The sequence below is a fragment of the Canis lupus genome, chromosome 9 (assembly GCF_011100685.1).
Source record: "Canis lupus familiaris isolate Mischka breed German Shepherd chromosome 9, alternate assembly UU_Cfam_GSD_1.0, whole genome shotgun sequence".
Classification (NCBI taxonomy): domain Eukaryota; kingdom Metazoa; phylum Chordata; class Mammalia; order Carnivora; family Canidae; genus Canis; species Canis lupus.
The window spans coordinates 4,525,755-4,548,018 of NC_049230.1; the positions used below are offsets into that span (position 1 = coordinate 4,525,755).

The window sequence follows — 22,264 nt, forward strand, 5'->3', positions numbered from 1 at the left end:
CCCCTGGCGCCGACCCTCCGCAGCCGCTGCTACGGTACCCGCCAGCGGGATCCTGGGCCGGGCCGCCTGCGCTCCTCTCACGAAGCCTCTCTCTGCTTCTTACTGTGCAGCAAGTTTCGGCTGCTCCTAAATAAACACAACGGGGCTACCGTCTGCCCTGGGGACGGCGGCGGGGGTGCCGGTGCCGGTGCCGCCTGGGCCGGCCTGCGCCAGAGAAGGGGCCCAGACGGGCCGGTTCCCCCCGCACGGCCCCCGCACTCAGCCACCCATCCCGGGCTGCAGCCAGGCCCGAGCTGGCACCGTGCGGCGCAAGTGGACCCACGGGGTACGCGGGGCAGGGTCCCCAGGAGAGCCTGCCCCGGGGCCCCCCAGGTTGGACCCCCACCCCCAGGAGCAGGTGTCTCTCACTCGCCGGGGGCCCAACGTCCTGCCTGCACACGAGGCGCCCTACAAACGCTCACTGGGTGAACAGCGGACTTGAGGACCGCGCCGTGGACCGTCCCGACCAGCACTGCCCGGCGGAACTTTCCGCGACGACACCAACGTTCTCCATCTACCGCCTCCAATAGGGCAGCCACGTGTGCCCGCCGCGGAACGGGTGTGCTGCCCCCCCTGCTCCCTGGGGCCACCGCATGCTCCACGAGTTTCTTCACCAGAAGACAAACAAGGAGAAAAGCTACTTTTCAGCCAAGGCAAAACAAACAAAAAAAAGGCAGATACTTCTATTTTAAGCTTGTCCTCTGGCCGGTGGTCCCAAGCTTGTCCTACACCAAGCTCAGTCCAACAATATTTACAGCCTGCCAGCTGGCTGTTGGAAGAACATCCAGCCCTATGTGGGGGGGGCCCAAGGCCAACCTGCTAACGGAGATGGGACAGGTGGGGTCAAAGTCACCCCAGAGAGACGATGCCTTCGGAGGTGACAAGGTGCAGGGCTGATCCCGGAGCTGTGGCCATGGGAAGGAGGGAGGAGGCGGGAGCGAGAGCTCGGGAGGGGGGACGGGAATTGCAGTTTATCCTGCAGGGACAAGGGGACCGAGGGTTCTCTAAGTAAGAGGCCCAAGACAGGTCTGTTTGGAATCATCACGTGGATGGAGCCTACGGCCCAGTCCTGGGCACACAGGCGGGTCTCGGTAAACGCCACTGCACGCTGACGGGAGCAGAGCAGCCTCCCTGGGGAGAAGGGGTGCGGGTGAGGAGGGACACTGAGGCCTGACCAGGCCCAGGCCACAAGGCTGCCCATCCAAGGGTCATGTGGGGGGACGAAGAGGAGTTGATAAGATCTCGGTGACCTGCTGACCTGAGGGTGCCGGGCACGGGACAGAGGTCAAGGACGACGCTGAGGTTTCTTGCTTGAGGACCGGGGTGGAGAACTGGGCTGACACACAAGACATGAGAGAAACAACGGAGGAGCAGGTGTCAGTGGGTGGGCACAGAGGCACCAGCGAGGGGTGCCTGTGGGGGCCCAGGGCGAGCCCCAGGGGCAGCCGGGCCCCGGCAGTGTCTTCCTCGACCACCCCCGTCACAGAGGCACACTCTCCCCCTTTAGCCCACGCGGCCGTGACGATGGCAGCTGGGCCCTGCGGACAGCGGGGTGTCCTGGCGGGAGGCTGAGGTTCACGGGGCCTGGAGCAAGGATGGAGGTGGGGGGACCCGGGGAGCAGCGGGAGCATCCGCTAGGGGATCCCGTGGGGCCCCTGCTCGTGAGCAGAAAGGGAAGACACGCAGCCCAGACAGCAGCGTTTCCGGGAGATCCTTCGGTGGGTAGAGGGTCGTCCACCCGCAGGAGCCCGCGGGGCGGTGCAGGCGCTTCCTGGGGCTGCCCTGACAAACCACCACCAACCGAGAGGCTTTAAAACAACAGAAACTGATCCCTTCCCGGCTCCGGAGGCAGAAGTCCAAACTGAAGGTATCGGCAGGGCCACGCTTCCTCCGGCGGCTGCGGGGAAAACCCCTCCTGTGTCCTCCAGCTCCGGGCCCCGGCGTCCCCGGGCTCGTGGCCACCTCACTCCATCTCTGCCTGCTCCCCTGCGTGCCTGTATCTGTCCCCTTCTTGTAAGGACCCCAGCCATCAGGTTCAGGGGCCACCCTAATTCCAGCAGCATCTCACCTCAAGATCCTTAACTAACTAACTTGAGTTAACTAACTCAAGACCTATTTCCAAGTCAGGCCACTTTCTGAGGTTCTGGGTGAACATGAATTCTGGGGGGGACGTTATTCAGGACCCTACAGAAGGGATGAGATGGGATGCCCGGGGGGCTCAGTGGTTGAGCATCTATCTGCCTTTGGCTCAGGGCATGATCCCGGGGTCCTGGGATCGAGTCCTGCAGGGAGCCTGCTTCTCGCTCTGCCTGTGTCTCTGCCTCGCTCTCTGTGTCTGATGAATAAATAAAATCTTAAAAAAAAAAAAAGAAGAAGAAGAAGAAGGAGAAGAAGAAGAAGGGATGAGGCCACCAACCCCAGAGCACACCGGATGTCAGGGCAGAAGGAGAAGGCTCTGAGGGATCCCAGCGGGGACGGTGGGGCAGGCTGGCTGGGCCGGGCTGCGGGAGGTGAGGACGCTGACCGAGGCAAGTGCTGTGGGAACCAGGACAAAGGTTGGCCGGGGACCGTGGCCTGGAGGCATCCGCCCAGAGAGGCTGTGGGAGGCCCAAAAAGTCGGTGAGCGTGGGAGACCAGACTGGAAGGCCACTCCGGCGGCCTGAGTGTGGGCATCATCTGCCTGAGGACACACACGTGTGCACGGGGTACATGAGAACGTTTCCGGCAGCGTCTGTCACAGAGGAAAGCTTCCGTGGGCCTCCAGCAACCGTGGGTACATAGCTCTGCCTGCCTTCGCCTGGGGTCAAAATAGATGAACTAAAGCTACGTGGGCCCCGCGTGGATAGGCCTCAAAGTCAACCCGTCGCGTGAAAAAGCAAAGAGTAACCAGCAGCCGACTCCCCTTGGACACTCGATGTGATGCTGCCGGTCTGCAGGACGAGACGCATGCCGTCCACAGGCAGCAGCACAGACATGCCCGGCGGTGCCCAGTTCTGAATGCAAACGGGGGGTCACGGGGCGCCTGGGTGGCTCAGTGGGTGAGCGTCTGCCTTCGGCTCAGGTCGTGATCCAGGGTCCTGGGATCGAGTCCCGCATGGGGCTCCCTGCTCCGTGGAGAACCTGCTTCTCCCTCTGCCCCTGCTCGTGTGCTCTCTCTCACTGTCTGCCTGTCTCTCAAATAAATGAATGAAATCTTAAAATCTGTTTTGTTTTGTTTTTCTAAAACAAGCAGGTGGTCATCTTGGTGGGAAGAGGCATGGGGAGGGTGACTCGGGGGCTCAGACCACACTCGCAACCCCTTATTTCTCAAGGGGAATATGGTGGGTTCATGGCTGGTTGGTTACTTTATTCTTTATAGTGTTTTTTATATGTCTACCAATTCCATTAAAAAAAAAAGAAAAAGGACAGAAAATGAGTGAGTTCGTCGAAGGCTTGACCATGGATGTGGCTTGAGCTGATGGGCTGCGGCTTGTGCCAGAATCAGCCATCTGCGGCCTGGGCCCAAACACAGCCTCGCAAAGACCCTGAGCTCACAGGGGCGGCGGCGGGGACACTGTCATACGGCCCTTTGCCCTCTGGGAGGACTGGGGGTCTGGGGTCCTGGACGCAGGAGACCAGTCAGAGCGTGGGCGAGAGGTCAGGCTGCGGGTCAGGAGCGGGACGGCAGCAGCTCTGAAGGGGGATCCTGCAAGGGCCAGAGGGACTGCGGGGAGCTGAGAAGCTGGGGGTCCAGGGAACAACCCCACCTGGCCCCCAGTCGTAGCCCCCGGATGGCAGGGATCAGAGAAGGAGCCAGGAAGACAAGGAAAGGGTGTCCCGGGCCAGAGCCTGCACAGCCCCCCCCAGAGAGGATTTCGTGTGTCAGCAGGCGGTCCCAAGCGAAACCCAGATCACCGGCTTGCAGCTCTGGGCTTTGGCAAATTATGCCTTAGGCTTCCAAGCGGAGCCATGGAAGCGGCTGCCAAGTGCTGACGGCACAGAACCGGCCGGGCTGAGCACAGGGCAGCGATGGCCAGAGGAGACGGTGTCCACACAGCCCGGGCGCCAGTCTCCCGAGACCTCAACCCCAGACTCAGGAGCCTGCTCGCGGCCCATCACGGGGCAAGGCCCCGGGACCCAGCCCGGCTGCTGGAAGGGAGGGAGGCAGAGAAGCACTCCGGCTGCAGGGGCAAGGAGCCCCAGATAAAAGCTGCCCCAGAAAGACGACGGGGCCAGGCAGTCCAGTGGTTGGTGTCCCGCCGCGGCTCCGGGGGGGTCGGGAGGGGGGAGCTCTTGCTTAACCACGGATGTGAATCATGCAGCCGCCCCGGAGACCTCCAGCCGGGCGTCACCCTTCCCTCCCCACACCCGGCCCCATCCCACACCACAAGGGGCCTCCGACACAGCCCTGTGGACATCCTGGCCTGTACACCCACACGCCCCGACACTACCACCCCAGTCCTGGGTGAGGAGCTGCCCCTCGGCCGCCCCACCAGCCAGGGGTGCCCAGCCCACGAGCAGGTGCCACCTCCGATGGCTAGCCCTCGGGGCGGTTTGCAACGGCCCCGGAAATGGGCTCAAGACCATTGGGTAAGGAATTCTGGGGTGGCCAGAATGATCCAGAGCTGTCGAACTTCACAGCTGCCGGCTACGTGTGGGTATTAAGTGGAAATTCAGTTAATTGAGTAATTGTACACAAGTGACTGAATGAGTAAAAAACTCAGTGCGGCGCGTGGCCACTGTACTGGACAGTGTGGATGTGGAACCACCACGGGAAGCTCTGCTGGGCAGGGCTGGTCTGGGAGGTAGGATGTGGGCTCTAGGGGAGGCGGGGCCCTTCACCTCTGGGCCCCAGTGTCCTCTTCCACAAGAGGCCACCAGCATGACACACACCGAAGCAGCAGAGAGAAGAGCTCGGCCAGCACCACCGGGAGCCCATTTACATGACACGGGTCAAGGCTGCGTGTCCGCTCTGTCGCGGGAGCACCCTCCATTCTGCAGGGTCACAGGGAACAGGCGCCATGGTCCATGGCCCCACCGGCCCAGAGCCGCTCGGAGTCAGAGCCACCCTCCCTCAGGCCGCCCGTCCCTGGGCACCTCGGCGAGCGCGCCCTATGGCATCCACGTCCACCTCTCCCCTCTGCCCTCTGTCCTGCACCCCCAGGCCTCTGCTGTGGTCAACGGGCCTGAAAGCCACCTGCAGCAGAGCCACCAAAGACAGTGCCTCCCTGGGCAGCAGGGAAGGGGCCCCACTCACCCGGGAAGGCAGGCGGGACGGAGCGCTGGGGATCACGGATGAACAAGCCACTTACCTGGGCCAGTGGGGTCACCAAGCTTCCGGAGACGGTTGCTGGAGGTCCGCGTGACTCCTAAAGACAGGGGCAGAGGGCAAAGGTCACACAAGGCCGCTGGGGGGTGGGGTGGTTACCACTGGGCATCTCCTCACCTGTCCTCCTGCCATGGGCTCCCTCGTCCTCCCAGGTGACACCCAGACCCGGTGGCCACCCGCAAGGACAGCCACTGCCGTCTGGATGCCGGCCGCTGGTGGGCACCAGGCCAAACCCTTTGCACACATTTCCCACCTGACAGCTGAATGTCAGTGGGGTTGAGGCCCCACGGCTACTAGGACATGAGCCCAGAATGAATCCAATGTCCATCAAACTCCAAAATCGGGGCTTGGCCAAGGGTGCCGCACCACCCTGCCTGTCTGCAGGCTGGCGAGTGGTGCTGGCACCCAGTCAGGCACCAGCCACCCCCTGGGACCATGCACGTCTACCCGTATCGTGAACTGAGATTTCCCTGCACCAGGGTCCCGGACGCAGCCCCCTCTGCTCTGGGGCTGGGCAGAGCCAGGCTGGATGTGGGAGGGTGGAGGAGGAGCTGCTCTCTCCCACACCCCCAGGAGGGAGCAAGAACAGAGCCCAGATTAACACAGCCTCGTGCTGCACGTGCTCCGTCCCTGCACACACCCCTGGCGGCAGCGCGTGCTCCCCGCAGAGGCTTAGGGCAGGCAAGTCCCAACTCGAGGAGGTTTGCTGAGGTGCTAAGCCAAGCAAGCCTGAGGCTGCCAGGAAGGGTATCCGTGGGAGCGGTGCCCCGGAAAGGGCCTGCCTGGGCAACCAGGCCGTGCTTTGGGGCTGCAGGGACACCCCAAGTTGGCCAACAGAGGCCCTCCCCACAGACAGCAGGAGGAGTGCAGAAGGGGCCCAGGGCTAAGCCAGAAACCTGCCCGCAGCCTCCACCATCTGATCCCCACCCAGAACGCTGGGGTCCCGGGTGCCTCCACAGAGGCTCTTGTGACATTCATTCATTCCCTCATTTGTCCCATAAACCCGCTGCTGAACTATGGGCAACGGCGAGTGGATGCAGCCAGCACTGTTCCTGAAGGTTCCAGAGCCCCAGGCAGGGCGGCCTGCAGACCTGGCTTCATGTCCAGCTCCCCGGGGGACACGCACGCTCTCCACATCGACAGAACGGGGTGCAGTCCGTCCTTCGGGGTCTGGTAGTGAGATACCTACCACTAAGCCTGGGCAGCTTTCCAGGGCTGGGGAGGACCCCAAGATGTGCGATATTGGGGTCCTCCAATATTTGGGGTTCAGATATTGAACACACCCTGAAACAACACCAAGAGGTGCACGTGGCACGGGACTCAAGGGCCCAAAGTGACCAGCGAGACTTCCAGGAGACGGGGAGGCCCAAGTTGTCCCTTGCGGGAGGCCGGGGGGATGCTGAGCCATGTCCACTCGCCGAGGCTCTAGGACAGTCACCAGCTTGTGTCCCCTCCCCACTCAGCCCCCCAGGCAGGTGCCACCACTGCCATTTCAGGGAAGAGAGGCTCGGAAGTCCCCAGATGCCAAGTTCCCCTGCAGAGCCCCTGCCCCGCCCCAGCCACGTCGTGTCAACTTGACTGCATGCCCAGGCGCCCAGATATTTGGCCACACAGTATTTCTGGGAGCGTGAGGGTGCCAGGGTGTTTCTGGACGAGGTTGGCGTGTGAATCGGTGGACTGAGTGCAGCAGGCCGTGCCCCCGGTGCTGTGGGCTTCAGCAAAGGAGGGAGGATGCTCGTGGCCTGGCAGGGACACTGGGCTTCTGCTGCCCGTGGACGGGGATGGCCACCCTCGGGTCCCCTGGTTCTCAGGCCTGCGGACTCGGGCTGCACGACAGCACCGGCATCCCGGGTGTCTGGCTCACAGACGGCAGCCTGCGGTGTCCTGCGGCCTCCGCCACCACAGGAGCCCGTCCCCCGCGGGTCTGCTCCTCCGGCAAACCCTGACATACGGTGACCTCACTCGGCAGACACGCAAGCATCCTTCCAGGTGCCACCTGCCCTGACCGACATCGGCTCCCGGCTGAGCCATGGAAACCGTCCGTCCTTGGGCGTCCAACCAGAACACGGGGTTCCAGGCCGGCCTGCCGGACGCGAGTGGGGACGACGGCCTCGGGCCGTGCCGGCGGGTCCTGCATCGGGCTTCCGTAAGACAGGAGAGGGTGGCCCGAAGTGGCTTCGGTGGGGGCCCGGGGCCGGGGGGGCGCAGAGGGCGCGGGCCCCGCTCCCAGGGCTGCCCAGGCGTGAGCGTGGCATCCCCAGCCTCCGCAGGCCTCTGCCCACGACGGCTGTGACCTGAGTGGGAGCGACACTGCGTGTAACCGGCCCTGAGCATCACCCTCAGCCCCGACACGCACACGCGGGCGACGAGCCGCACAGAGGTCCCGCTGTGGCCCCCGTGGGCCACGGCTGTGCCTCTGAAGCCAGTCAGTCCCCAGTATGGAAACCGTCGGGGGTGAGACACAGGGAAGGAATGGGCCCAGCATTCCTGTGGATTGACTCACTTCCGGCTGCGACATCCCCTGGGCCGGCGGGACGCCCACCCGCGCCCCTGCCCCTGCTTCTGGCGAAGGGAAAAGGGGAGAGGTCCCATTCAGGTCCCCGAGCCCCCACCCCACACCCGGGGCATCTGGTCCCCCAGCCCCTCCTGGGCTCGCCGCCCCCCAAGCCCCGGGGTGGGGCTGCAGCGGCCGCTGCCACCAAAACAGCATCTGTCTCAGATTTCTTGGGTGGAGCTTTTGTTTTATTGATGCTGTTTATTTTTCCGATTTCCCAAAACACGCAGCCGGTGCCAGGCAGCCCCTGGCACGGAGGAGGCGCCGGGCACGCGGGAGGTGGCGGCCTCGGCCCCCGCCCCCGCACAGGCTCCCGCCCGCTGCCCGGCCTCCCGGGGCCACACCCCGGCCAAGAGCTACTGAAATCCGGCTCCTTGGACGGCGCTCCCGGCCGCGGCGGAGCCCAGCAGAGAGGGAGCCGGAAAGGCCTCCGAGCCATCCAAGGGCTCAGTTGTTCCAGTTGAGAATTGAGTTATTTTTATGTGATTTTAAAATAAAACATATTCCGGGGGAGAGGAGGAGATCTGGAATCTGGCTGGCTGGAGTCATCCCCGACCGAGCCGCGTGAGTTCCCCGAGGCCCGGCAGGCGGGACGGCCGGAGGGCAGAGGAGCAAGGGTTCAAACCCAGGCTTTGCCAGGTGCTAGCGTGCGCCTCCCCCCACCCCGGGGTGGGGAATGACCTCCCGATCCGCGTGCAGCACGCCGACGGAGCGTGGCGGCCGCACCCGTGTGACCGAGATTAGATGAGGTCCCACGCTCCAGGCACTCGGCAGGGCGCCTCGCACGAGGTAAGTGCTCAATGGATTACATAATATTTATCATTAGTAGCATATTAATCATAATCATCATCATTTTCAAATTATTATTATGCTCATTATTCACCAGCCCCACATCCAGCCCAAACCCAGGGATCTATAATTAGGAATTAACAAAGCTCGGCTGCCCCTGTGCTCATGCACGGGAACCGAGTGTGGGTTAGCGTGAGATCGAGAGGAAATGGTCACGCTCGGTGGGGGGGAGGCTCAGCATCTGGACGCTCTCCCCTCTCAGACCCCGGCCACCCCAGAAACTCCGAGGCCAGGGCAAAGGCCATTTCATACAAAGTCACAAACTCCAGAGCAGTGACAAATGCCAGGAAGGCGTGACGTGTCGGGCTTCAAACCCCCGAGACCGAAACACCCTTCAGAGGAGACAAGGAATCTAACTAGACTCTCGAGTTCACGTATTATCACTAGTTACAGTTTTGATGAGCCCACGGCCACGCACAGCCTCGGAGCCACCATCTCCGCCCAGGGTCGTGCACAGCCTGGACGCCCTGACCCGGGCGGAGGGTGACGCCCCCCGAAACACACACACGTGCACCCGGTTCTGCTCCGAGCCAACAATGAATGAGGTCTGGACAGGACCTTCCCCCAATCAAGAAGTCACCGTTTTGCAGGAGGAGGCTCTGTGAAAACTCGCACCAATGTTTATTTTTAATAAAGAAAAGAAAAGCATCTGGGGCACCCGGGTGGGCTCGGATCATGATCCTGGATCAAGTCTTGCGTTGAGCTCCCCGCAGGGAGCCCGCTTCTCCCTCCTCCTGTGTCTCTGCTTCTCTCTGTGTCTCTCATGAATAAATTAATAAAATCTTAAAAAAAAAAAAAAGAATCCATTTTCAATTTTTTTTCTTCCAACTCCTGAGTTCAAGTCTCTCAGGAAAGGACAGGGAGGTCACAGCGACCTTGGCCCGCAGCCGCCTGCCCCTCAGCCTCTGAGCCCGGGGTGGGGGCCCCGGGACGCACCGTCTTCACCCCTTTCCCCAGGGCCCACAGAAGCTGGGAGAGGCTCCAGCAAAGTCAAAGGTCACAGGTGGGAGTGAAGAGTCAAATTCTAGGCTTATCCTGAGAGGAACCTGAGATCAGGCGATAAGCGCTCCTCCCTCTCCTCCCAGCCTCCGCCCTTGGTGTGCTGGACAGGTGCGAGGGAGGAGGGGGTGCCCTCCCGGGGACGCCCCGAGCTCTGACTGCATCTTCGGGCGGGTGTTCCATCTCTCTGAGCCCGTGTGGGCGCATCTCCGAGATGAAAACATTCATGAGCATCGACTGCACTGGGCGCTGTTCAAGGAGCGGGGGGACAAGGGACCAGGAGTGGCCTGTCCTCTGGTGGCGGCGCTCGCAGCCTGGGCGCACAGGCCGGGAACATGCCAGTGGCTTCTGCACGCGGGGGCTCTGACCACCCTCACCAGGCAGCAAGGTCACCCGAGAGCCAAGTCTGCCCACGACATCGGTGCTGAGCAAGGTCCCGCAGAGCCCTTCCCCCCAGGGCCCACCAGCTGGCCATCTCTGGGTCCCACCCACATAACGACATTCGTCATATAAAATACACACTCAGTGAAGTCTGAATTTCAGGCAAACGACAGATCATCTTTAAGCGTAAGCAGATCCCTCGGCTCCTCGCCGCCCCTCCAGGCGCTCGTCTGAGCAGCAGGAGGGCTGTCGGCCACAGCGACAGGGTCCCCAGGTCTGCCGACCAGTGTGGGGCTGGGGGGACGGGGGGGCTTGGGAGAAGCCTAGAAGGTGGGAGCACGGGAGAAACGGGGTAGATCCTACCCCCTCAATCCATCCTGGAAGTTTCTCCGGCAACAGGTCCCATCTCTGCTGAAAGCTGCAGCTCGGGCCTGGCAAGCTCACCTTTATCCCCACTACCTGCAGGTGCCCCTGGACTGGAGACGCGACCTCCTCCCTCTGACCCTCTGACCTGAGGGCAGGGAGCTTCCTGCTGCTCACCTGTAGCTTGTCTCCACGAAGCCAAGGAACCATAAGCTCCAGGGCCCTCGACTAGCACGAGAAGGACCCTAACAACATACCCACATTTTTGCAGAATTTGCACAACAGAAAATATCTTCAATCCGATCAGTTAAAATCACGGTCTACGTGGACTCTGAGGCCCTGCCCATCACACGGCTCCTGTGTAAGGTACCAGGGGCGGCACCGCTGGCATCTGGGGGCTCCCACCACGGAGAGGCTGGACGGGGAGATGTGTAGTTTGGACTCGGCTGGGTTATATTTACATAGTTTATAGTTACTTCTGTGTTTACTTAGGTGACGGCTGCCATCCCGAGGTGCAAGTCCAGCAACACTCCTTCCAATCACTGCTCCAATCTGTCTGCTGTGCAGGATCACCAGGGATAAGACACCAACACGACCCGAGTGCCTGCCGGAAACATGTGGGCAGCGGGGGTGGCGGTGGGGTGGAACGTATGGAAGCAGAAGCCAGCCCACGGAAAATCACTCCGACCCCCAGACACAAGGCGGAAGCAGAGAACTTGATTCCCTTCCACGTTGAGTCAAAACAAAAAGTATCCCCAGTCGGAAATAAATATACAGTTCTAGATGCCCCATACTTTCCTTTTTTTCTTTTTAAGATGTTATTTATTTATTCATGATAGAGAGAGAGAGAGAGAGGGGGGGGGGGGGGGGGCAGAGACACAGGCAGAGGGAGAAGCAGGCTCCATGCAGGGAGCCCGATGTGGGACTCATCCCGGGTCTCCAGGATCACGCCCTGGGCCGAAGGCGGCGCTAAACCGCTGAGCCACCCAGGCTGCCCTCTTTCCTATTTCTTTCCTAAAAATCGAAATAGTCTTAATAGAATATATCAGAATTCTTGCGTTGGTAGGGCAAAAATTGTGGCAGTACTACAAACTCTGGGTGAAGTCACTTTTTTTTAAAGGGCAGCAAGTATTCTTTTAAAGATTTTTTTTTTCCTTTTTTATCTTAGAGAGTGCACGTGCACATGAGCTGGGGTTTTGGGGGAGGGCGTGGGGGGAGAGGGACAAGCTCCGAATAGCTTGATCCCACCACCCTGAGATCAAGACCTGAGCTGAAACCAAGAGTCTGATGCTCAACTGACTGAGCCGCCCAGGCGCCCCTGAAGTCACACTTTTTAATGCATCTCAATTAACCAAAAGTAAAAAAAAAAAAAACAAAACTTTGATTAACCATAAGATGAATGAACTTTCTAGTCTCTCACGAGAAAATGATGTTACCAAGTCATCATGTAAAGAAGCAATCAGAGTATGTGGCCAAGCCATTGCTTTTGGGGAAAAGACAAGTAGTTGATTGATAAGAGTATTGTTATTTTTCTGGATTTTCTGGGGCTTATGGTATTTGCTAGCTGTTTAAAATTTATAATTTGGGGGCACCTGGCTGGCTCAGTCGGTGGAGCATGTGACTCTTGATCTCGAGATTATGAGTTCGTGCCCCACGTTGGGGGTAGAGATTACTTCAAAAATAAAATCTTGAAAATAAATTAATTAATTAATTAATTAATTAATAATAAAAAAATAAAAAAATAAAATCTTGGGGCACTTGGGTGGCTCGGTGGTTGAGCATCTGCCTTTGGCTCAGGGCGTGATCCGGGGGTCCTGGGATCGAGTCCCACATTGGGCTCCCCACAGGGAGCCTGCTTCTCCCTCTGCCTGTGTCTCTGCCTCTCTCTGTCTCTCATGAGTAAATAAATAAAATCTTTAAAAAAAATAATACGATAAAATTTACAATGTGGTGTTCTTTCTTCCCTCATTCTAAACAGGGAATCATGTCATACAGACCTCATGCAAGCTGGATCTGCTGCTTCTTTCCATCATCCCCCGAACAAAATGCCTACATTGAAGCCCTTCTGTTCCAAGTCCTCGAGTGATTTCTGTGTCCTGGTCAGACACCCAAATACAAGCCATGAACAAACTGTACCCGTAAGAAAGATGAGCAGATGAACAAAGGGCCCAGGGACCCTAGGGGAAATTGAGGAAAACCATCAGAAACTGCTGACTGCGGCCAAAAAGAGCTGTAGGAAGGCGTCCCCAGATTACGGGAAGGTGCATCGGTCTTCTTGGGGTCCCACTGTTACTATCCCCCCGAGTCACCAAAGAGGTAGACGTGCTTCGCTCGAGCTTGGGATGCTGGGGAGAGCATGACAGGAGGGCACGCCCCAGACAAAGGTGAGGTCAGGGGTGCAAGGGCCTTGGGAAGCCTGGCTAGGCAGGCGGCTGTGCAGGCAGCGCTGTCGACTGGCCTGTGGGGCCCGGCGTCCAGTAGAAGTCGCTGCACAGGTAACGAGGCAGCATAAGGAATGGTCGCCAGGAGAGCGATCGGTCACCGGGGGTGGCCAGGGCATTTAGGCTGGTTCAAAGAAGCCAAAGGACACCTCCTAGGGTACACGTGCATCCATCCATAGGGGCCAAAGAAGGGAAGCAGGGCCCCAGGGTGGCCGCCCTGGCATCGCACACCAGCCAGAGACAGGAATCAAGCCCTGGAGGCAAGTGGACTAATCTTTTATTGATTTCTAATTAAAAAAATTTTTTTTTATCCTCACATGGCAGGTAGGGGGAGCACTGCAGTCTCCTCCTCTTATAGGGACACCAACCCCACCATGAGGGCCGCACCCTCAAGACTGTCTCAAGGGAAATTGCCTCCCAAAGGCCCGGCTTCCAAATGCCATCTCACGGGGGCCTGGGGCTGACCTTCTAGACAAGTCAATCCTCGACGTGGGTTGATAAGCAGAGCGAACGGCATTTGCTGTTCATCGAGCCTCCTTACAAAACGCTGCAGTCAGAACACTTGTCTGGTTTTGGATGCAATCCCAGGAATGATGGAAAAAAGGAGTCATCGTGCACAATGTTTTATTAAGCTAATTACCTGGAGAAAGGTTCAGTATCCAACCAGGCCGTGTCCCCCAGCTAGGAGCGCGGCTACTGTGACAAGGTCGGCTTGGCACAGAAGCCTCGATTCGAGCCTCGGGGCCCCCACCATCCCATGGGGAGGGGCAGGGTCAGCGGCTAGCAAGAGGAGGGGTCAGCAAACCAGGGACGTCCACTCTGGGAAGCCATCAAGTCAGAATCCTGCAATCCATGCATGAGATCCCATCTCAGGTGGAAAGGACAGAATTAGAGTGGTTTCCCTAGGGAACACGTACATCTGGGAAAATACGTTTTACACCTTTGAGAATCAAATCAAACGCTTCACCTGTGCCTGTGGCGGAGGGGGCTCAACAAGCAGTGGTGACTGACGGGACGGGACGATTTGTTCTTTCAATTTCCTATTCTCGTTGGTGATGAGTAATGAGCAAAGTGAACAACCGAGAGGGGGAAAAATTTTAAGAAGACCAAAGAGAAAGACGAGATGCACAGTGTGTATTTTAGAAAAAGCTTTTCTTTAAGAAAACAAACCCCCCAAAATGTATGCAAAGGTCTGGCTGCTGAAGCGCCAGCCCCCCGGCTGCCAGGAAGGCGCTGCCATCCAGAATGACTCGCCCGCGCGGCGGAGGGTCCACCTCGGCCAGACGCCCGCCCCCTCCCCCTCTCCGGCCTCACAGCGCCCCCGCTGTGAGCACCACCACCTGTGTCCCCTGCAGCGTCTACACTGGCTCACCTCTGTACAACAGTCCAACACCTGCCCCTCGACACCCACAGGTTTGAACCTGTGGCTACAGAACCCAAGTCATGGTTCTATTACAGCGTTTTGCAAACTAACCCCCAAATCCCTCCGGGTTGATTAGTCAGGTCCTTAACAGGTTAGAAGACAACAGGGGTTGGATTTAACCCACTTCCAAGTGGCTTCGGTTACAGGAGCATTATTCTCCCACCGGGATCTGATCCTGGGTGGAAACAGGAGGCCCGGTCCATGGGAATTCTGTGAAAGCCCCAGGATGCGGGTCAGGTAGGGGTGCAGGCCAAGCCCCAGGCGGCCTGCCAGCCTGCCCCTGCCCGGCCCCTCCCGGTAACCACACTCCCCAGGAGCCGTCTCCAGCCCGGGCACACAGCTGCTGCCCCGACACGCCTGGCGCGGCCGGGACGAGGGGCCCTGGCACAGCTCGCGGGGACTTCCATGGGACCAGCACCCCCGTTCCCAGGCCCAGCCACAGCCTCGGTGGCACTGCCCGCCCCTTAAGCCACCCATGGGGATGACCACAGCCCGTCCGGCAGCCAGAGAGAGGACAGTGGACAAGCTCCCGCCCCATCCTCCTATCTCGGCCCCACTCTGAAGCCCTAGGCCAACAGAAGACACGACTCTCCAGGGGGAGTCCGCCAGCAGGACAGAGGCCCTCCTCTCCCCACCCAGCACTTTGAGGGGCCCACACATGGGGGCTGGGGCCTGCAGCCCGCATTGCTTGGAGGAGGACCAGAGGACATGTGACATGCGCTCCTGCTGCAGCAGACAGGGAGCTGGGGCTCGAGGGCCACCCTGCGACCCGGATCATCTTCCTCTCCCTGCCGCTGCCCCTTTTCCTGTCCTGGAGGCTCGCAGGCTGCCAGCAGTCACGCTTCAGAGAACCAGGTCAGATTAGGCCGGGAACAAAGCGCAGTTGTCGCAGAGCTTCCAAAAGGCCACTGACAGCAAGACGCCCGGGAGCCGCCACCCCCTCCGCCGGCCGCAGCTCAATGCCCCCCTTCACGCAGCCTGCAATAGACCCGGGCCCCGGCGGGGACACGGAGATAAGGCAGAGAGAAACCGGGCCGCGCGGAGTGCCACACTCAACCTTGGAGACCCAAGGGCAGGCCACCTTTCCGCGGAGCCACCAGCGTGTAGGAAGGACGCTCAGAGCCTGGCATCAGCAACGCCCGCAGACGCTCTGGGGATAAGCGGCTGAACCCACAGGGACAGTCAAAACTGGCCAGGAATCTGGGGAGACAGGCACCCCGCTGCTCAGCCCACGTCCCTCTGGGAGACCCGGGCCCTCAGCACAGTGGGCGCTGCGGCCCGTGGGCTCTGCAGGTCCCCAGGGGGCCCCACTGCAGCCAGCACCCGTGGATCCCCCCAAGTCCCCAGGCCACGATAATAGCCCCAACAGAGAGAGCCAGGAGCCCAGCAGCCACTTCCCTCCCCACACAGAGGCTCGGGCCCTGGGGCCTGGGGCCTCCCTCCCCCAAGGCCACCAGCTGGATCCGCCCAGGAACTGGCGCTCCTCGCCCCTGGCTGGGCCCTGTGCCACCGTGTGCTGAACCTTCCTTATCGAGCACATCTTAGGCAAACTGCACGGCCCACGCAACGCTGCGCAGGGACAAACAGAGTGCAGAAACGAGGTCCCACCCACAGGTACCAGCCGCGTGGGGCGGCCTGGGATGGGCAGGAGAGTCTCAGGGCTGCCCAAGGCGTTGAGGCGTGGGGTGTGGGGAGCCCCTTTTCCCTGCTAGTGGGGTCGCAGGGTCCTCAGGTGAGATGCCCTCTGCTGACACCCTTCTGGGAGCTCTGAGCACACAGTCCGCCCTCAGGTCCACCTAGGTCATGGGCTCTAGGCCTCTGCTCTGGAGGGGCAATCTCATGCCGCCTCTGCACCTGTCCAGCCTCCAACTGGTTACTTGGAGGGGGAGCAGATTTCCAGGAAAAAGGTGGGCGGCCTCAAACTCAGGTGTCTTGCAGGACTCTCAGAACCCCTCGGGGCTGGCTGGGGAGATGCCGCCAGCAGGTGACTCTGAGCAGCCACACAGTCACATAGAAGCGCGAGCAGGCCCAGGCCCGAGCCTGCCTCCCCACTCCTGCAACAGGCCAGCCAGGGGGATGGCTCCGGGTCTCAGGCTCAGCCTGCCTGCTCGTGACTGGGGGGCTTCGGGGGTCCATGAGTCCCAGGGTCCTGGGCACAAGTCCACGGGGCTAGACTCGGTGCACGAGGTAGCTCTGTCTCTCTGCCCAGGTCCCGAGCTGAGCCAGAGCACATTGGCTTGGATCGGGGGGGGGGGGGGGGGGGGGGGGGGGGGGGGGGGGGGGGGGAGTGGCGGTGGACAGAGAAGAGGAAGAGCCCTGCCTCAGCACACTGGGGAAGTGTTCTCGGAGGTTCCTCTCTCTTCCCATAAGTCAGCTCCCAGGGCACTGGGTGAGAGGAAGGCCACACTTTCCAGGGGCCAGCCATGGACATAATCTCTGTGAGGCCGTTCCTCTGGGGTCCAGCCTCCTACCCAGGCCTCTAGAGAGGTCACCTGGGTGCAGAGCTTTTTAACCCCTGGTAGGCCAGGGGTGCCCTTTGCCAATGTCCTGAGAGCCACAGAGAATCTCAGAATAGCTCCCAAGTGCACACACAGACCAATCCCCACCCCTCTTGCTCCCGATTTCTGTGGTTTGGGGGCCTCAGGTGAGGCCCCACGGGAGGATTCCCAGCGAGGATTGCCAGAGGAGCCAGGTCCATGTGACCTCATTCCAAACTCAGAACACCAGAAAACCAGAGGGGGTTCAGATCTCAGCCGGCTCCGGCACCGAGGGGCCGAGGGAGAAGCCTGGGCCTCGCTCCGGGCCTCCAAAGCAGCAGAGCTGCAGGGAGGACCAGGAAGCCTCCAGGCTTCTCGGGAAAGTCAGGGACATTTGGCCTTCTCGGCCTTCCTACTGCCCGTAAGAACGATGAAGATGGTAGCAGCCACCAGCCTTTCTAGGCCTTTTTGTGCGCGAGATTATGCAATCATCACAACAAATCAGCATCAACCCTGTTTAACAAATGAAGCGAGATGGAGTCGAGGAGGCGCCATACTCGGGTTTAATTCCAGGAGCCCGGCACTTAGCCCCTGGGCCTCCCTGCTGCCCCGGAGCCGGAGCCGGAGCCGGAGCCGGAGCCAGAGACAGAGCCAGAGCCGCCGGTGAGGTGCATCCGGGGAAAGCCAAGAGCCACACTGGAGCTGCTGCCCTGCAGCCCCCATCTGGGCCTTTGCTTTGCTCCCCACTCGGAAAGCCTTTTTTTTCATCCTCCACCCCCCCCCCCCCACCTCTCATTTCTCAAGGCCCAGTTCAATCTTGCCTCCTACTCATCTAGCCTGGGGTCCCTCCTTCCAGAGCATTCGGTAGCATTTGCAACCTATGGTTCAGGTTGGGAGGGTGTCATCAAGCTAGTGTCTCGTCTGCTTCTTGCCTCCCCAGGGAGAATGCAGCAGCGAGGACCCCCGCATCTTTTAATCATCTTTGTACCTGCGAGGCCCCGGTAGTACGTGCCCAACGCACAGTGTGTGCTCAGCAAACGCAAACGGACCTGAGACACTTGGGATCTGCCCCAAAGCATAGCTTAAAAATCTCCCCCTTTTGATCCCTGGGTGGCGCAGCGGTTTGGCGCCTGCCTTTGACCCAGGGCGCGATCCTGGAGACCCGGGATCGAATCCCACGTCAGGCTCCCGGTGCATGGAGCCTGCTTCTCTCTCTGCCTGTGTCTCTGCCTCTCTCTCTCTGTGTCTATCATGAATAAGTAAATAAAATCTTTAAAAAAAAAAAAAAAAAAAAAATCTCCCCCTTTTCAGAGACTCATGAGTGCTCCAAACCAGCTCTGCAGAGGACACCATTACCATCATTCGATTTATTTCCAAGCCCATAAATAGGTTCAGAAGCAATGATCCCACTCAATCTAGGCAGAGAATAAAAGCCCTCCAAGGATTTTCAACCCTGGGGGATTTTTCACACAAATTTTCCTTAATTTCGTGGCATTGACGCTGCGCAGGGATCAGTGACTTCCACAAAGCATCCCTACAGAATTGGGGGTGGGGGGTGAGGCGAACTGCGGCATGCCCAGAGGAGGCCGGAGGCCAGCCGCCCCTGGGCCAGGCCCCTCCAGCCCAATCCCACACAACTCTAAGAGTGACCCAACCCGCCCTGGACCACTGCCAGCCAGGGAACAAACTGGAAGTGGTCCAAGCTTCTCCTGCTCCCATCCTCCAGGGCCCCACCCCGTTAGGTAAACACAGGAGCCACGGAGGCTGCCTTTACAAGAGCTGGTTCCTACTCACCCCATAAACTCTACTTCCACTTATTACACAAAGCTTCATCCCTCTTTTTTAAATTTACCTGGGGCGGGGGGAGGGGGAGAAGGCGTGGAAGAGAGGAGACCCTCTGGCACCCATGTGGGATGGTCTCAAAGTCTCCCAGGAAGAGGCCAAGGACCTATGACCTAGCAGGACCCATATCATCCCTACTGTCCAGACCCACCAGCAGGATGTGACGTGCAAGGAGCCTAGGGCAAGAGCGGGGCTAGTGATCCCAGGGAGGGAGCCGCACACGGCAATGCCCACAATCATCTCAAGTATTTGGAGCATGCTGGGGAGGAAGGGAGGCCACGTGCCAAACCCCAGCATGTGCCACCTGGAAGCCCCCTCCTCCTCCACCATCACATCAACGCGCCCACGCTTCCAAGATAGAGCGGAGAGCGCTCACGGGGTGTCTGAAGGGCCGCGCTGTCTGCAACAAGGGGGTAAGAGCTGGCATTCTAAGCTCCTGACCCAGGAGGGCATTTTGAAGGAAATTCTGAGTAACTCTCTTTGAGACAAGTTATTCTTTATTACTCATTTCAGTTCCTGAATGTGGAAAGCAGGAGACTGAGAAATGGCCCAAAGACAGGGGGGGGGGGGTGGCGGGAATGGCCTCTTCAGCTCCGACTAAGTCCCATGATGTTGTCCTCTTATCAGCAAAAATCAGTTCATGAGTCCTTGGCAGAAAACTTCATGTCCAAATAGATTAAGGGAAAGAGCACAGTTTGCAAGGTGAGCAAAAGAGAAGAAGCCAGTTATTATTTGAGAACTGAGGAGGACCCTGGATCCTGCCTGGAGCCTTGGGGGGTGGGGGTGGGGGTACCCACAAAGGGAAAAGAAGAAAAAAAAAGAAAGGACAGAGGTCTGGATGACCCTTGCTTGCCCCTCCATGCTTGTGGCTTGTTTGCCCATCTGTGAAGTGGGACCTCAGAGCAACCCGAACCAGGGAGCCTCCCCCACCTGCGTGAGGGCACACCTGCCGCGGAGTCAGGCTGCCAGCACACGGGGCGGGGGCTCTGAGACCCGCGGGGTGGACCCGTGGTACCAAGCCCGGGCCTTGCTGGATGGTCCCATTTGCTCCACGGCGTAGAGGAGTAACTAACAGTGCATCCGGAGAGGATGCTGCGGCCCCGACCACCAGCCCGGAGGCTGACCCCAGGGCGCCCCCCGCCCCCGCCAACACGCACACGCGCGCGCACCGCGGACGGCGGCACCCGGCGAGGCACCCGGCGAGGCACCCGGCGAGGCACCCGGCGAGGCACCCGGCGAGGCGGCGCGGGCGCCGGGGTGAGGAGGGCGCGCAGGAAGGGCGGCCAGCCCGGGCCCCCCGCGGCCCCTGCAGACACCCGAGCGCCCCTGCCCGGGGCCGGCAGCCGGGCCAGCCGGGCCGGAGCCAGAGGCCTCGCGCGCCAGGACGGCCCCGACCCCGACCCCGGCCCCGACCCCGACCCCGACCCCGGCCCCGCACGCCGGTCCCCGGGCCTCGGAGCGAAGGGCAGCGCCACCCGTCGAGGGGCTCACGGCCTGGAGGACCCTGGATCCCGGGGCGGGGCGGGGGCTGCGCACACGGGCGGGGGACGCCCCCGCACGAGCCCGCCCGCCCGCCAGCGCCTCTGCCCAGGGAGGGGAGCTCGTCCCGGGGCCCCGACCCGACCCCGGCCCGGCCCGGCCCCTCCCCTCCCCTCCCCGCTCCGGCCGTGGCGCCCACCTGAGGACGACTTTTTCATGGTGCCGCCGCGGCCGCCGCTCCCAGGAAAGTGTGGCGGCGACGCCGCGGGGCGCGGGCTCCTGGGTCGCTAATCCCGGGCTCCGAGTGCGCGGGGTGGGGCGGGAGGAGGGGCGGCCCCGGCCCGGCCCCGCCCCCGGAGGTGCGCGCCCGGCCCCGCCCCGCCCCGCCGGTGGAGGTGCGCGCCGGCCCCGCCCACGGCCCCGCCCGCGGCCCCGCCCACGGCCCCGCCCACGGCCCCGCCCCCGCCGGTGGAGGTGCGCGCCGGCCACGCCCCCGCCCGCGGAGGTGCTCCTGGCCACGGCCCCCAGGCCCCGCCCCCGCCGGTGGAGGTGCGCGCCGGCCACGCCCCCGCCCGCGGACGTGCTCCTGGCCACGCCCCCCAGGCCCGGCCACGCCCCCCGCCGGTGGAGGTGCGCGTCCGACCCCGCCCACGGCCACGCCCCTGCCTCGCCCCCGCCCGCGGAGGTGCTCCTGGCCACGCCCCCCAGGCCCCGCCCCGCCCGCGGAGGTGCGCGCCCGGCCCCAGCCCCGCCCCGCGCTGCACCTGCGCGACCCCGCGGCCCCCGCTCTGCATCCCCGCGCGGTGCGTCCTTGGGGAGGGGGCGCCCTCGTAGCCCGCGGCAGCCCCGGCCCCCGTAAAGGGCTGGTCCCGGGTCCAGGAGCGGGGGACTGGGGGCCCAGGTGACCGCTGGCGGGGGGAGGAGGAGGAGGTGGAAGCGCGAGGAGCGGGCGCGCGCGCTGGTGGGGGGGAGGCAGGCGGTGGCACAGGGACCAACCCCGGGGGAGGGAGCGCGACGCTGGCTTAGTCGCCCAGGGCAGGGGGGGCCGGGTACCTGTCTCTCTACCTGTCTAGTAGTCAAAAGAGTAGGCTGCATTGACTCTGATGAGCTGGGGGCCTCGGTTTCCGCATCTGTAAAATGGGCGCATTGTAGCGGCTCATTTCTGTTCCATCTGAGACCCATTTATCCGCTATGTGCCAGGTGCCGTGCGTGGCTCTGAAGAGCAGGCGCAGGGACGGGCGTCTTGCCGGCCCGTGTAACACAGGCGGTGACGACAGCGTGCATCCCCTGGCAAAAGTTGTACAGAGGAATTCTGCTTTTGTATCCTCAAGGAAATTTTCCGTAATAAAACTGTTTTTTTTAATGTACAGGGGAGAAAGTGATGCATTTTGTCCGGAGGGTGATGCCAGAGTTTTATGAAGGTGGTGCCAAAGCAAGGTTTTTTGGTTTTTTTTTTTCAAAGCAAGGTTTTAAAGAATGAGAAGGAATCTGCCAGGTGGCCAGGGTTTGGGGAGGCGGGCAGTTCCAGGCAGGGGGAAGGGCGCGACGGAGCCGGAGGCACGTGGAGACACACCGGGCCAGCCCTTCCAGATTTGCCAGCCCAGGCCCCCGGGTGTAGACAGTTGAGGGGGAGGAGATCCAGGCAAATTCTTGGTAAGGGCGCAACCCTGCCTGCTCCTGCCCGAGCCCCAGAACCGCACACAGGAGGAAGTATGCTCAGCTTCACCAGAACACTGTCCCCCTCTCCTTTACTCCCCACCGCGCCCAGGAAGCATTTTTATTTCCTGCCAGAGAGCGGGAAGCTCGTATGTATCAAGGAGAACTGAAGTACATGTGGCTCAGTGGGTGGGTCCTTCCCACCTGCTCCCCTTTTAAAGAAATCTGTGGGGAACCCTGGGTGGTGCAGAGGTTTAGTGCCTGCCTTTGGCCCAGGGCGCAATCCTGGAGACCCGGGATCGAGTCCGACGTCGGGCTCCCGGTGCATGGAGCCTGCTTCTCCCTCTGCCTGTGTCTCTGCCTCTCTCTCTCTCTGTGTGACTATCATGAATAAATAAAAATTTTAAGAAATCTGTGCAGTCAGGTGACCTTCCCTATGTCCAGGTCCCAATC

The 22,264-nt window shown here is 61.0% G+C and overlaps 1 protein-coding gene and 1 long non-coding RNA gene across 2 annotated transcripts in view; one reads left to right on the plus strand and one right to left on the minus strand.

Moving 5' to 3' along the window:
- SEPTIN9 (septin 9) overlaps positions 1–20,492 on the minus strand; it is a 145,821-nt gene extending 125,329 nt beyond the window's left edge. Inside the window, exons 1-2 of the mRNA XM_038546489.1 lie at positions 20,355–20,492; positions 5,331–5,387 (exon numbers count right to left, since the gene is read on the minus strand). Of these exons, the coding sequence (XP_038402417.1) occupies positions 5,331–5,387; positions 20,355–20,373 (76 nt within the window). The 5' untranslated portion in view covers positions 20,374–20,492. The remainder of the gene's footprint in view (positions 1–5,330; positions 5,388–20,354) is intronic.
- LOC119873216 lies at positions 8,263–11,284 on the plus strand. The gene is made up of 3 exons (XR_005364165.1): positions 8,263–8,690; positions 10,596–10,859; positions 10,986–11,284. It is a non-coding gene; the product is annotated as an uncharacterized LOC119873216 (long non-coding RNA).
- Positions 20,493–22,264: the final 1,772 nt, after the last annotated feature.